This window comes from Schistocerca nitens, chromosome 7 (assembly GCF_023898315.1).
Source record: "Schistocerca nitens isolate TAMUIC-IGC-003100 chromosome 7, iqSchNite1.1, whole genome shotgun sequence".
NCBI classification, from domain to species: domain Eukaryota; kingdom Metazoa; phylum Arthropoda; class Insecta; order Orthoptera; family Acrididae; genus Schistocerca; species Schistocerca nitens.
Window position 1 is genome coordinate 85,188,608 of NC_064620.1, and position 16,437 is coordinate 85,205,044.

Genomic DNA, 16,437 nt, shown 5'->3' on the forward strand with positions numbered 1-16,437 from the left:
CGGAAGTGGTGGGATACCAGTGTGACTGCCGCCTGCCTTACTGCCCGGCAACCACGAGTGGTGGTCTGCGGTTGCATTTCATTTCGTAGCAGGACCCCTTTGGTTATCATCCGTCGCACCCTTACGTCGACGATCTTCTGCTTCCGGTTTTGTTGCCCTCCATGACAAGCCATACTGGGCTTGTATTTCAACAAGATAATGCCCTCCCGCACATGGCGAGAGTTTCTGCTGCTTGCCTTCGTGCTTACCAAACCCTGCTTTGGCCAGCAAGGTCGCTGGATCGCTTCCCAAATGAGAACGTTTGGAGCATTGTGGGTAGGGCCCTCCAACCAGCGCGGGATTCTGACGATCTGACGCCAATTGGACAGCATTTGGCCCGATATCCCTCAGGAGGACAGCGAACAAATTTATCAGTCACTGCCATGCCGATTAACTGCTCAGATGTGGACCAACGCTTCACTGACTTACTCAATTTGCGAAGCTCTTTCTCTTGCATAGAGCATCCAATTTTTTGTGAAACTGTAATCATTTGTTTGCTGTCGAGTACATGTACATCACATCTGCCGATTTCCGTCTTATTCGGATAATTCCTTTGTTGTGAGTCGTTTTTAACGTCATGAGAAACCAAAGACGACCTAGTTATGGGATGTTGTTGTTGTGGTCTTCAGTCCAGAGACTGGTTTGATGCAGCTCTCCATGCTATTCTATCCTGTGCAAGCTTCTTCATCTCCCAGTACCTACTACAACCTACATCCTTCTGAATCTGTTTAGTGTATTCATCTCTTGGTCTCCCTCTACGATTTTTACCCTCCACGCTACCCTCCAATACCAAATTGGTGATCCCTTGATGTCTCAGAATACGCCCTACCAACCGATCCCTTTTTCTAGTCACCATATGCCACAAATTTCTCTTCTCTCCATTTCTATTCAATACCTCCTCATTAGTTATGTGATCTACCCATCTAATCTTCAGCATTCTTCTGTAGCACCACATTTTGAAAGCTTCTATTCTGTTCTTGTCCAAACTATTTATCGTCCACGTTTCATTTCCATACATGGCTACACTCCATTCAAATACTTTCAGAAAAGACTTCCTGACACTTAAATCTATACTCGATGTTAACAAGTTTCTCTTCTTCAGAAACGCTTTCCTTGCCATTGCCAGTCTACATTTTATATCCTCTCTACTTCGACCATCATAAGTTATTTTGCTCCCCAAATAGCAAAACTCATTTACTACTTTAAGTGTCTCATTTCCTAGTCTAATTCCCGCAGCATCACCAGATTTAATTCGACTACATTCCATTATCCTCGTTTTTCTTTTGTTGATTTTCATCTTATATCCTCCTTTCAAGACACTGTCCACTCCGTTCAACTGCTCTTCCAGGTCCTTTGCTGTCACGGACAGAATTACAATGTCATCGACGATCCTCAAAGTTTTTATTTCTTCTCCATGGATTTTAATTCCTACTCTGAATTTTTCTTTTGTTTCCTTTACTGCTTGCTCAATATACAGATTGAATAACATCGGGGATATGCTACAACCCTGTCTCACTCCCTTCCCAACCACTGCTGCCCTTTCATGCCTCTCGACTCTTATAACTGCCTTCTGGTTTCTGTACAAACTGTAAATAGCCTTTCGCTCCCTGTATTTTACCCCTGCGACCTTCAAAATTTGAAAGAGAGTATTCCAGTCAACATTGTCAAAAGCTTTCTCTAAGTCTACAAATGCTAGAAACGTAGGTTTGCCTTTCCTTAATCTATTTTATAAGATGTGGACTATGAACTGCAATTGCAAGTACAATTCAACTATGTCATCGTTACAATGATGAAAGTTGTAAGAAGCGGAAGTAATTTCTTGACTATCTTTCTGCATGTATGCATTCGTAAACATACGAATAAAATGGCTCTCCTTACGGATGATAGGAGAGGAAATAAAATTGGTGGAATTGGTTAGAATAAGGAAAACATCTTAGCAAGGGAACTGCCTGCAACGAAGTGTAGTTGTAGTTTCCTTCAGTGATTGCTAGAAAAAAAGAAAGGGGAAATTTGTAACGTTGGGTGACATTTAAAAAAGGTCGCAGTTAGCAGCAGACCGTGGACGAACCACTGGATTGAGGAAACGGAAGAACGTCCAGTCAATACGTGTCATAAGACAGGTACGCTGACAAATTAGAACTGAGTTACGAATGCAGACTAATTTTCCTGTTCGCTTTTTGCGCAGTCCGTCGTCGATGGGAAGTTAGATCCTGCTCTTCCCTTCTTCCCATGCAGCATACTACCATACAAGGGGTAAATTCAAAGTAGCCCAAAAACTGCATCATGAGGAGAAAGAAGAACAGAGTGCTGGACGATGCTAGAGTGACTGAGTGGTAAACAAATGCAAGCAACATAGTAAACAAAGACAAGCGAATGCTAAGCGAAGGCAAACAACATGCACGACAAGTCGCATATCCGTGAACCGCTCGCCACCCCGAGCCGTTAGACTGGAGCGGACGGCGACAAGAGGCGCGGCACTCACCTTCAACCAGGGACGTGAGGAGAGTGACGTTGGCAGCTTTCCGGCGGCCAGCCGGTAGGTTCAGCCCGATCTTCTCCAGCTTCTCCCGTAGAAGGCGGCCGCCGTTCTTCGACTTGGCTCTGCAAGGTGAAACACAAGTGTCAGTATCTCCCGTCGTGGCCTGTCACTAACCAAATAGATATATAGGGTGTAAATTTTACGTTGACAAACCAGAATAATTCGAAAAATAAGCTTCACACGAAAAAATGTGTAAAATCCAAATTTGATTATTTTCGAGGGGGCATCTGCTGGTGCTAAAATTAGCCCGCCACCCCAGCCCCCTGCGGGTGGGGCGGGAGGCAAATTTAAAATTTCAAATGGGAAATTGCAGAATCAGATTCTGCATACAAAAGTAAGTAAAGTTTGTCTTAAACATCTGTTTTGATTCTTGGTAGTTGGCGCTGTAATTCAAGAAAATCCATGTTCTCATTTTTGCGTGAAAAATGGTTACGGATAAATAAAAAATGAGTTGACTCGTTAGTAAGTAAGATGTTTGGTTAGTTAGTTAGCTAGTCAGATGATCTGTTTAATAATTACAGGTTGTGTATGAAAATATACATGGTTCCATTTAAAAAAATTTAACCTCTACCCCGTATCTCCTATATCTGTGGGAATACATTAAACGTATACCCTCAGCAAGAAATACCAAATGATGTTAAAAAACAGTGGTTGAAACAATTTTTCATTTAACGTACCAGAAATAAGTTGTTTTGAGTGAGCAAGATAAATGGGACACCTTGTTTGTGTGTGTGTGTGTGTGTGTGTGTGTGTGTGTGTGTGTGTGTGTGTGTTTATGAAAAGGATGAAGGAATTTATGAGGAGGAAAAAGCAAGACAAGAAAGTTGAGATTTAACTGCTCGTCACTGTTAAGCACACTACAGATGGAGGGCTAACTCAGTTGGGCAGTGTTAAGTAAGGGAGTTCACGACTTATTAAAGAAACGGTTCACCTCAGGTTATTTATGGAAATAGTGGAAAAGCCAGATGTCAGTGGTCGAGCTGAGATTGATACCTACTGCCATCTGGGTGAGAATCAAATATTTCGCTGTCGAGGAAAGAGTAACGATGTCTGAGCGATACATCTCGGTGATACTCGCAGCGACAAAGAAGAGAGTGCACGGCGGCGTGGTGATCAGCTGGTGTCGGCGGAGACGCAGCCAAGACGCGCGGGCGACAGTTCGCTGCCAGTTTTAACAAGAAGCGCTCGTTAGGCGCCGCTGGGCGCCGCGACGCCGGCTCGTATAATGAGAGCTGGCGGCGGCGCTACGTGCCCAAATAGGCGGCGGGGGCGGGCTATTAGCACGGCGCGCGGCTTGGCCGCGTGGCGGACGCGGCGGGGGCGGCGGCGGCGGCGGCGGCGGCGGCGGCGCGTGTTAATTCCACGGAACGTCTGACGGTGATCGGACGAGGTCGGGCCGTCGCCCGAGACGCGAATGAAATGTAGTCCAGATACTCGCAGGTTGCCGGGTGGCGTTATCACTATAGTTGTAGAACTACTGTAGACTGTCTGAAGTAAGCGTTGACTACGGTAGTTTTTCTAGTAGCCTTATTGTCAGTTAAGGTCATAACCACGTTACCTGTACGTTATGTGTGTTGCATAGCTACTGGGCGTTACCTCATTTCCAGCCCTTTGTTTGCGTATGTGATCAGTGTCTTACGAGATTCCTGCAGAAACTGGTAGCAGTAAACCGTCTAGAACCTGAGTGAGGATATATAAAGGACTCTGTAACCTCCGCAACATTTCTGTTATCTGTAGTTATCCTCCTGCTTGTCACTTAAAAGTAAACATTTAAAGCAAAACTGAAATAGTTAATGTTCAGTTCAAGTTTTATTCGAAAACTGTTGATTTGCAATGTGAAATGAAAGATGTTGTTGTAAAAATATGAACAAAACAATAGAGATCTATTATATAGTGCTGGAAAATGCAATTTTCTCAAAAAATGGAATAAAACATAAAACAAAAACATATCAAACATCACTTCAATATTTCTTATGGCTTATATAAAACTTGTTTCTGTTAATCATAAACAGCTTTCGCACTTATTAATAATAATAGTTAACTCTTGCCTTTGATCATGATGAATAACTTTCTATTGAGCACAAAATAGCAAAAATAACTATACAGATTGTTTTATGTATGTGCATATAAACTGTACTTGTATCAAAAGTAATTGCTTTAGTCATACAAAAACGCAGAAGTTACGCGAGAGACAAATTTTTATTACTTTTAAAATGCAATTTATATTTTGTAAGGACATAAAATACAGAATAAGCTAACACTGAACGACTTGTGTTTCTAATTATATGCAAAACAAGCAAACAAAGACATAAAAAACAAAGAGAAGTTTATAATTAATCACCCTCCTCTGTAATTAACTTTTCTTATTGAAATAACCGATATCATGCATACTATTTATTCTTGCATAGCTTAAAATTATCTCAGCTGTTTCATTAAAAGAATTCATATGATTTTGTATACGATGTATTATATTTCAGGCTAAAATGTAAAAAAAGAAATGAAGGTGCTACAAACGATATGTACTAACAGTTAAAATTACTCTTCCTTTAAAAATAATTGAAATTACAAAACTTGTGGCATACTTAAAATTCATATGATTAATTGCACAATCTAACCCTAATTATTAAATTTATTTCTAGAATGATTTATAAAGTAATGATATATTTTAGCGAAGATTCTTCTTTGGTAAAGAAAGTTTGTAAACTCTTTTGCTTTGTAAACTCTTTGGAATAAAGTGAGTACTGCAGAAAGTAGGTAGTGGCGGGCATGCCTCTGATGGGAGTAGACGTTTTCTAAGTTTGTCACCAACAATGTAATTATTGGTTTTTTTGAATGTGGAAAATGTAAAAACGGTGTGATGTTGAAAGACGTGACAAAGCATAAAATTCAAGAATAATATAGGCAAACCTTCATCAGTTATTTAGTCATCAAGAACCTACCAAATCGAAATTTCAGCTCCAAGAATGTACCCCTAGACAAGACTAAGCTATCGACAACAACAACAAAATAATGAAGGTAAGTAAAAAGTTATTCTTTTGTATATCTTACGCCTCTTGAAGCTTTCAAAATTTGTGCAAAGACAGATAATTTAAATACTGTGTGGGAGTGTAAGATTACAAGCTGTCGGCTCCGAGAGTCTCTTTGTCACACACTGATCTGTATTTCTTCTCGTAACAATGCTACCAATACTACCGCTAATCCTACCATTTATTACATAATGTGACTACTGTACCAAAACTACCTAACCGTGGTTTAGGTGGAGCGCAACTCTATTTATGAAGGCCACATTGCGCACAATCGTACCGTTCTTAGGTTTTGTGTTCCGATAGTGTTACGACCATGGAGGTATAATAAGGGGAGATGTCAGGACGTCAAACTAGAAGCCGACGTGCGCCACGTTAGTGCAAACATTAACTTATGGTGGAAGTGTTTTAATAAAAATGTCATCTTGTCAATTACTAGTGTACTAATTGTTCTGATTATAGGCTAACTGTAAAAGAATCACATTTCATTCGTTATTTTACGTACATGAATTTTCGTTAGGCTATTTACTTTTACTGGAGTGGTTTTATGTCTGAGATTTATCTTTAGATTTGCTATTAGTCCAACTGGAAAACCTCTTTTTGGGTGAAGACTGTGAGAAGAATTATTAGAAACCAGTCAATCACAGCAGAATATGTTATCAGCATTTTCTGAAAGAGAACAGAAAACATAGACCAAATATCAGATTAAGGAAACTGCTGGATTACAAAAGCAGCCTTTTCCACATCACATACTTCTCTTCTTTGTTATTCGAAGCGTTTAACAAAGACAAAGTTACATTAACGAGGCGAAATGCATCGTTTTAACGGATAAAGTGTAAATTTAAGGTCAGAAAAGCGTATGAAAATGCCTTCGTGATACTTTATTATTCAGAAAAGCGCTGTAACATTTTCTATTTAAAACAACTGTTTCGTGCACACGGCGGAAATTAAGAACAAGAAGTAATCGTAAACAGTAGTCAGCTAACGATTGGAGCGTCTAAAATGGCGGTGCCAGCTTCAAAACAACGTGCAGCGTGAGTCTGTAGCGCCATCTCCCCTTATTAAAACTCCTTTGTTAGAATGTAGCGTGCAGTAAGCAATGGGCTTCAGACAGATGATAATAACGTAAATTGTTAACTCTGATCCATCTCTTATACTCTGACAGTATCAGAGTAACTATTTTTTGTGACTCGTGTACACACACACACACACACACACACACACAAAACAGCAGAAAGAAACTCAGTGCTCTGGTTGCTCTCCAGTCTTATTATCTACTGCCCTTTCCAAAACCGGTAGTGCCAGTCTGCGCAAATAACACAGTGATAAAAGCTGTTACACAGTGTGTTCTACCCGATTCCAGGGGATTTGTGGAGCATTGAAGTACTTCGAAGTGGTGACCACGTACTTTCAAGCATTAAGCGTCACTAGTAATTGTATGGCAAAACAAGTTAGATGGCCTAAAGACGACAACCTCGTCAAGGTTTCACAGGCGAACGTTATGTCTGAAGATGGATTCGTACATAATACCACCAATCCCTCCTACCCTACTTGGATTAACGCTCATTGAGAATGCCACCAAGTATGTAACTCTGCCCCACCGCCTACTCTAAACACCGATTACAAAGCGTGATGTTGTGTGCGTGATGTAACACGACAGACAAAGCGGTGCCACAGGCTAATCGCCGAGACGCAACGTAACACGTACATCTCCTTCTAATCTACATAAATGCACCTGATGATTGAGATTTAAACATCAGAAACGCGTCGTTGAAATACATACATTGTAACTGGTAACAACAAGACTTGTTGTTTCATTCGACATCAGCAGCGGTCGTGGTAAAGCCTAAACAAAAATGTTCACGTTTAAAGACAGGAATTTTAGATTCGTTGCTATCGTTGTAAACTGGAAGCCGGTCTTCAAAGGTCGTCACCATATTATACTGTAAATGTGCAAACGGTGTCAGGAGAGCTAAAATGAAGGTTGCCAGGTCCATAAATAGAAAAGCCGGACTACCTACTATAAATAGAAAAAGTCAGTTGGTGATTATCAGTCATTTTTTAGTAATCAATTGCAGTCAGTTTTTCGGAAGATCAACCTTAAACGAGCTTGAAGCAAAAAATTAAACAAGAATTCGGCAATTATGATAGCAACTAAATGTTCAGTCTTCTTCCTAATATAATCGTACGTTAAAATAAAGTAAAATTTATCCATTTGCCGGCTAAGGAAAAGGATAGGACACAGACATGACAACAGCTTACGTCATTAGTTAGGAACAGGCCTTAGATGTGTGCTCTCTACTTCATCGGTGGAACATGTAGAAATAAGGTATACCAACATCTGTCCTTTTTACAAAATATATTTATTACGTGTTGTCCAGCTAGACACTATATTAGCGTAATCTTCAGGCCCCTATGCAAACTGAATGGTGATATCCAACCCATGGTGCATTTAGAACAGCCATGGCTGGAGTGCACACTTCGTGTAAATAGAAATCAATGAGACCAGTGAATATACAGAGTGTTTCCATGAGAAAGTGCAAAAATAACAGGACGTAGAGAGTGCTCCACGAAACAATGTGAGGTAGGAAAGCCAGCTTAACGAGACAGGGAAGTAAACTTGTGTACCGCTTTGTCTCGCATTACTGTTTTCCAGCTTATTTACAGCTAACATGCGTACAAGTTTACACGTACTGTGCTGCTTATGTACAGGTACATTCTTTATTTCCTGCAAGGAAACAAGAAGAACGAGCCTGATTACTAGGGCCGGCCGGGGTGGCCGAGCGGTTCTAGGCGCTACAGTCTGGAATCGCGCGACCGCTACGGTCGCGGGTTCGAATCCTGCCTCGGGCATGGATGTGTGTGATGTCCTTAGGTTAGTTAGGTTTAAGTAGTTCTAAGTCTAGGGAACTGATGACCTCAGATGTTAAGTCCCATAGTGCTCAGAGCCATTTGAACCATTTGTACCCGATTACTAGGCAGTCATGATGCAGTAGGTCGTCTGAATGGCCACTTGTACTTGGGGCCCGTGCAAAAAGTTCTACCTGAGTTGTTGGAGAAGGTAGCTTGGCGGTCGAGAGAGGGTGTGGATACAACATTACGGTGCACCGCCTCGCTTAAGTGTGGATGTCTCCAACCACATCACTGCCGTATTTCCTGGTCGCTGAATTGGAAGGGAGATCCTATTCCATGGCCTGCGAGGTCATCTGACCTGAGTCCCCTTGCTTATTTCCTATGGGGATATCTAAAGTCACTCGTGTATGAGACTCGAGCGAATACGGAGATGGAATTAGTTGCCAGAACTGTAGCTGCCAGTGATGTGATGCGAAACACACCAGGGACATTTGTCAGGGTGCGTCAGAATTTTGTTCGCCGATGTCATGCTTGCATTGAGGTTGGTGGCCGTCAATTTTCAGCAAATTTTATAAGATACAGTACAAATGATACGTTCATTGTGTCAGTGAGGATATTTGTAGTTAACTGTAACTAATGTAAAAAAAAAGTACACAGTAATGTGTTCATATTGCTGTTATCTTCTTAAGCTGGCTTCTCCTGCTCCTGGTTTGCTACCTCAAATTACTCAGTGGAGCATCCTTCAGGTCCTGTAAATTTTTGTACGCTGTTACTCAAACACCCTCTACATGGTACCTGTCGTAATGCACCAAGAGTTGGGTGTCACCTTTCGGTTTGCATAGGGGCCTCAAGATGACACTAATGTAGAGTCGAAACTCGTCGCGTAATTAATATATTTTACAAGAAGTAGGGTTGCTGCTATTCCTGATTTCTAAGTTTATGACCAGCCGCAGTCCTAAGTCTGCTTCAATGATGGATCATCTAAAACAATCATCACTAAAAAGAATAAAAAAAAGCCGGACTTGAGTATACAGTGTGTTTCAGAAGCGATGGTCAATACTCAGGGATATGGCAGGAATGATCATTCGGAACAAAAAAGTCAAGCAAATATGGGCTCTAAAGTGCATACCTTAAGTTCTTGATCTGCGATACTGAGAAACAGATCTCTTCGTCTGCAAGCTCTTTGCTTTCTTTATTTTGGAAAGTGGTGTTATGGACCAAAACAAGAGAAAAATGTCCAGTAAACATGTGCTCTAATATGCATATCTTAAAAGTTATGAGCACTTGTTCATCTTCGCTACTTTGAAACACAACTCTTCTAACGAACAAGTGCTCATAACTTTTAACGCATTCATCTTAGAGCATATGTTTACTGGACATTTGTTTCTTGTTTTGGTCCATACTACCACCTCCAAAAATATGGGGAGTTAAGAACTTGCAGTGTCAGAGATTTGTTTTACATCTACATCTACATACATACTCCGCATTCCACCATACGGTGCGTGGTGGAGGGTACCTCGTACCACAACTAGCATCTTCTCTCCCTGTTCCACTCCCAAAAAGAACGAGGGAAAAATGACTGCCTATATGCCTCTGTACGAGCCCTAATCTCTCTTATCCTATCTTTGTGGTCTTTCCGCGAAATATAAGTTGGCGGCAGTAAAATTGTACTGCAGTCAGCCTCAAATGATGGTTCTCTAAATTTCCTCAGTAGCGATTCACGAAAAGAACGCCTCCTTTCCTCCAGAGACTCCCACCCGAGTCCCTGAAGCGTTTCCGTAACACTCGCGTGATGATCAAACCTACCAGTAACAATTCTAGCAGCCCGCCTCTGAATTGCTTCTATGTCCTCCCTCAATCCGACCTGATAGGCATCCCAATCACTCAAGCAGTACTCAAGAATATATCGTATTAGTGTTTTATAAGCAGTCTCCTGTAAGATGAACCACATCTTCCCAAAATTCTACCAATGAACCGAAGACGACTATCCGCCTTCCTCACAACTGCCATTACATGCTTGTCCCACTTCATATCGCTCTGCAATGTTACGCCCAAATATTTAATCGACGTGACTGTGTTAAGCGCTACACTACTAATGGAGTATTCAAACATTACGGGTTTCTTTTTCCTGTTCATCTGCATTAATTTACATTTATCTATATTTAGAGTTAGCTGCAATTCTTTACACCAATCACAAATCCTGTCCAACTCATCTTGTATCCTCCTACAGTCACTCAACGATGACACCTTCCCGTACACCACAGCATCATCAGCGAACAGCCGCACATTGCTATCCACCCTATCCAAAAGATCATTTATGTAGATAGAAAACAACAGCGGGCCTACCACACTTCCCTGGGGCACTCCAGCTGATACCCTCACCTCCGATGAACACTCACCATCGAGGACAACGTACTGGGTTCTATTACTTAAGAAGTCTTCGAGCCACTCACATATTTGGGAACCAATCCCATATGCTCGTACCTTAGTTAGGAGTCTGCAGTGGGGCACCGAGTCAAACGCTTTCCGAAAGTCAAGGAATATGGCATCCGTCTGATACCCTTCATCCATGGTTCGCAAGACATCATGTGAAAAAAGGGCGAGTTGCGTTTCGCAGGAGCGATGCTTTCGAAAGCCGTGCTGATGCATGGACAGCAACTTCGCTGTCTCACGGAAATTCATTATATTCGAACTGATAATATGTTCGAGAATTCTGCAACAAACCCATGTTAAGGATATTGGTCTGTAATTTCGAGGATCCGTCCTTCTACCCATATACAGGCGTCACCTGCGCTTTTTTCCAGTCGCTCGGGACTTTACGTTGGGCAAGAGATTCGCGATAAATGCAAGCTAAGTAAGGAGCCAATGCAGTAGAGTGCTCTATGTAAAACCGAAATGGAAACCCGTCAGGACCCGGCGATTTATTTATTTTCAACCCATTCAGCAGCTTCACAACCCCAGGGATGTCTATCACTATGTCCTCCATACGGGAATCTGTACGAGACTCGAACAGCGGTATGTTTGTACGATCCTCCTGCGTGAAAGATTTCTTAAATGCTAAATTTAAAATTTCAGCTTTCGTTTTGCTGTCTTCCTTTGCCAGGCCAGGCTGATCAGTGAGTGACTGGATGGAAGCCTTCGACCCCCTTTCCGATTTTACGTAAGACCAGAATTTCCTTGAGTTTTCAGCAAGATCATTTGCTAAGGTATGACGGTGGTAGTGGTTGTATGCTTCGCGCATCGCTTTTTTTACAGCAGCAGGAATCTCTATTAACTTTTGCTTGTACTCATTGTCCCGATATTTTACAGTATAGAAGATCAAGAATTTCTCATAGCTCTTAAGGTATGCGTTTTAGAGTCCATGTTTACTTGACTTTTTTGTTTGGCATGATCAATCCTGTCATATCCCTGAATATTGACCATCATTTTTGAAACACCCTGTACTTGGCCGGACACGACAGTAAAAACCCAGACTTGCCCGGCTGAAGCCGTACACCTGGCAATCCTAGCTGAGTGGCCTGTTAGCTGAGAACGCATCTAGTCTCTGTGTTCCCCAAGTCACGCCGTTCTGTCGTAATTGGGTCTGGCAACGCGGTCGAGCTATTGTGCTCCCAGCAACCGCCCAACATCAGTGATGTTAGGTACTACCCTGTCGTCATGATCCCGTGTCTACCGCGGGGACGAGTGTATTGTTACCGCAGCAGCCCTCTTGTAGAACGCGTCGAGATGGCGAGTGACGGGCCCGTGTCGCACGCGATATTGCCAATCTGGACCGGCCGGAGCCGCGCTGCTGGTGACGGAGTAACAAGACGGCGCCGCTGGCTCACCGGACGTGACGCCGTGTCCGAGTGTCAGCGGTCGCCGAGCGAGCGCTGCTGATTGCGGGCGTTGTTACCACGGGAGCGCCGGGACTGGTCTGAGAGGGCCCCAATGTACGCGCGTTGGCGCGCTGTAGCCGCCCGTAACGAGGCCGGGCGCTTGCGCGGCAGGTGGAAGGCAGCAGCGGCCGGCGGCGGTACGTGTGTGCGCAGCTGCCGAGCCAGACAGCTGTCTCGTTACAGCCTCCCACAATGGGCTGTAACTCCCGCTGCGGCGCCTATTGTCTCTCGCCACGGCGATCGGCCGCGGCCATTAAGCGGCGCAGCCGAAGACTTCCTCATGCGCGCGGCTCCTGCGACTCCGCGAAGGGTCCGCGCGGGTTCGCACTTGGCCGGTGCCGGCTGCCGGCTCGGTGGCCGCTCGCGGTGCGCGAGGTAGCAAGAGGCGTGGACTCGCTACGACACAAAGGCCAGAGGAGCACGCTGTTGGGCCCGTCCAAGATGGACAATAACTGGGCAGATTACGAGGGGCGTTCAGTAACTAATGCAATATTTTTTTCCGCCAACTTCGCTTGAAAAAATGCGGAATTTGTTGTGGGACGTCGTGGACTATTCCCCTTCAGCCCCTACAGTTTCGTGAATTTCCGATAGGTGACCATACTGTACGTAGCCTTCAAAATGGCGTCGGTGACTGAGGTGCGTTGCAGGCAGAGCGCTGTCATTGAGTTTCTTTTGACGAAAAACCAGAGCATTGCAGATATTCATAGGCGCTTGCAGAGACCTGATGGTGAACAAAAGCACGTTGAGTCGATGGGAGAGACATCTGTCATAATCGCAACTAGGGGAGACGTGGCAGTAAACAAAAGCACGATGAGACGTTGGTCGCACAGCCATGGCCGATCTCCCGCATGCCGGCTGGTCTCACACAGGACTCCTGCAGTGTCGGAAAGTGCGGACACTCTCAGTTGAGATGATCGACCGATCCCAGTCATACACCACGCTGGACAACTGGACGTCTCTCTCTTGGTAGTGTTGTTGCACGTCGTGGACTATTTCCCGTTCAGCCCCTACAGTTTCGTGAATTTCCGATAGGTGACCATACTGTACGTAGCCTTCAAAATGGCGTCTGTAACGGAGGTGCGTTGCAAGCAGAGCGCTGTCCTTGAGTTTCTTTTGGCGAAAAACCAGGGCATCGCAGATATTAAGAGGCGCTTGCAGAGACCTGATGATGAACAAAAGCACATTGAGTCTTTGGGAGAGACGTCTGTCATAATCGCAACTAGGGGAGACGTGGCAGTAAACAAAAGCACGGTGAGTCGTTGGTCGCGCAAACCTGGCCGATCTCCCACGTGCCGGCCGGCCTCACACAGCTGTGACTCCTGCAATGTTGAAACATGCGGGCTCTCTGATGTGTCGACAGAAGTGCCGACACAGTGTGGTTTGAGGAGACCGATATGCACGCTATAAGCTCACGCAGGATGGCGTGAGGTCTGAAACAGGATACGTAATGAATGCTATAAAGAAAAGTACGTAGCTTCTGGAATACTTAACTTTAATCCATCATTTGTATACATCGTTCTTGATGAGACATGCTTCATACGATAACTATCAATTGCTATGGCGCCTTGCTAGGTCGTAGCCATTGACTTAGCTGAAGGCTATTCTAACTATCTGCTCTGCAAATGAGCGAGGCTTCGTCAGTGTGCATCGCTAGCTAAGTCGTCCGTACAACTGGGGCGAGTGCTAGTCCGTCTCTCGAGACCTGCCGTGTGGTGGCGCTCGGTCTGCGATCACTGACAGTGGCGACACGCGGGTCCGACATGTACTAATGGACCGCGGCCGATTTAAAGCTACCACCTAGCAAGTGTGGTGTCTGGCGGTGACACCACACTCTCTCACTTTAGGTGATCGACCGATCACAATCATACACCACACTGGACAACTGTAACAAAATTCCCTGAGCAAATACCTAATGAAAAACAAGAAAAAGGCATTTATGTGGTAATAATCCAAGGAGAAGTAAATTAGTAGGACATCCAACTATACATAATAACTTCATAAAGATCTTACAATTAGAAAGGAAAATTCCTGGAAGTAAACTCAAGAGACAGGACCTAGATCTTCCATACTGGTACTGCAAAGTATAATCAATGAAATTAAACTGCAGCAGTAGCGACTAAGTGGTGTATTTGTCAAGAGACAGTGGAAAATGATGGTTACATTAACAATGCTTTGCCTTTTAAGAATGACGATGGTGTTGATATAACGTAAGGATGAACCAGTATCAGAACATGCTAACGATACGGTATAGTGTGGCGGTGATACGATATGATGACATACGAAGCATCCATGTTTAGTAGCTATTTCCAGGATCGACGTATGTTAGAGACATGGCTGCAAATGCCAGAAACTGGTACGTATCAACTCCTCATGGGAAAACTGCCGCACCTTTTTCAGAAGACCGCCCCTGATAAGGGGTCAGCTGTCCTCTACGCTCTTAATGATGGACTTTTTAATCACATCTGCGAAATTAACTGCATCATAAATAAATTTTCTGCGTCCTTTTTATGGTCAACGCACGTTCTAGAGAAAGGTGACGCTGGATTTGAATCATATCTATCTTCTGTCCTTTAGCAAACTTTATAACGGAGGTGCACTCATTTTTGGTGGAGAAGGAACCAGACCAGCCAGTTATCATTCCCTGCAGCTACGGCACTGATAGTATCGGAAAGTGACAACTTTCGAATACAGCAGTCATGTCCAGCATGTAGCAGTGCTTGGAATGGCTTTTAGCGTCATGGAACACTTACATTACGGATAATACAATTCCAACATCGCGCTATAAACACCTCAATGTCACAGGTTCGGGGCTTGTTTTCTACCTTCTCTGTAAAGTTCTTGTGTTTGAGCTAATCCCCAAAGACCGCTGGATTAACTGCTACAAAACATTTTCGTTTCAAGTAGGCTCCAGTGAAAATATTAGACGAAAGGCCTTTAATTGTAGCCGATATGTGAGACGTACTGTAAATCGATGGATCACTTCAGAAGCACTTGGTTGTTGTCCCGTTGGCGATCAAGCTTCCATCTGCAGATTCCGGTTTCAGCCACACTACCGACAATCGAAAAACAGGGTTCTTAACCGGACGAAGGATGAATCCTATTCGAGTAACTGATGAAGTCTCGCAAAATAAGTCGATCCACTGCGGCCAAAATATGCACCTCTACATGGTTTTGTGATTATCTGTGTTAGGTTTGAAGCTAATTGAAAATGGGAAATTACGCTGTGATGTGGGTTTAAAAGCGAAACGGCTCCTCTTCTTCGCTGCCAATGCGAGAGAGGTTAAGGAACATTCGTGGTGGCCGGAGTCTCGGTTGAATTGAATCGAGAGCCCAGTAATTGACTTGCGACGCGCAACCGCCATTAAGCCCAGAACGTGCTCTTACGTCCGCCTGATGAGTCGCTACCGCTGATGGGCCGAAACTCGCGGGTGGCCCACCACACCGGTTCGGCGTATCTACGGTACCATAGAAGCGTCTAGGAACACGTGGATTCTTCTGCCGAGTCATTACAGCACGTGCGGCGTTTGAGGGCTACTTTGTGTACACGCCACCGTTCTTCATCGCTTTGCTCCTGGTTACAAAGCAAAATGTTGACATTAACAATAGACTGTTGACGTTTTTCATTTCTCAGTTAAATTACAATCACTCAGATGGAGTGACTGGAGTTAGATGCAGTTAAATGAAATGATATAAATGAATTCCGATAAGATAGATGAGACATAGAGAAAGCTTTTGACAATGTTGACTGGAATACTCTCTTTCAAATTCTGAAGGTGAAACCAGATGGCATTTATAAGAGTCGAGGGACATGAAAGGGAAGCAGTGGTTGGGAAGGGAGTGAGACAGGGTTGTAGCCTCTCCCCGATGTTATTTAATTTGTATATTGAGCAAGGAAACATAAGACAAATTCGGAGTAGGTATTAAAATCCATGGAGAAGAAATAAAAACTTTAAGGTTCGCCGATGACATTGTAATTCTGCCACAGACAGCAAAGGACCTGGAAGAGCAGTTGAACGGAATGGACAGTGTCTTGAAAGAAGGATATAAGATGAACATCAACAAAAGCAAAACGAGGATAATGGAATGTAGTCGAATTAAGTCGGGT

At 43.7% G+C, this 16,437-nt stretch overlaps 1 protein-coding gene across 1 annotated transcript in view; it reads right to left on the minus strand.

The window, feature by feature from the left end:
- The window catches only part of LOC126194817 (transcription factor AP-2-beta), a 420,874-nt gene that overhangs the window by 94,336 nt on the left and 310,101 nt on the right, over positions 1-16,437 (minus strand). The window contains exon 5 of the mRNA XM_049933144.1: positions 2,522-2,640. Within this exon, the coding sequence (XP_049789101.1) occupies positions 2,522-2,640 (119 nt within the window). The remainder of the gene's footprint in view (positions 1-2,521; positions 2,641-16,437) is intronic.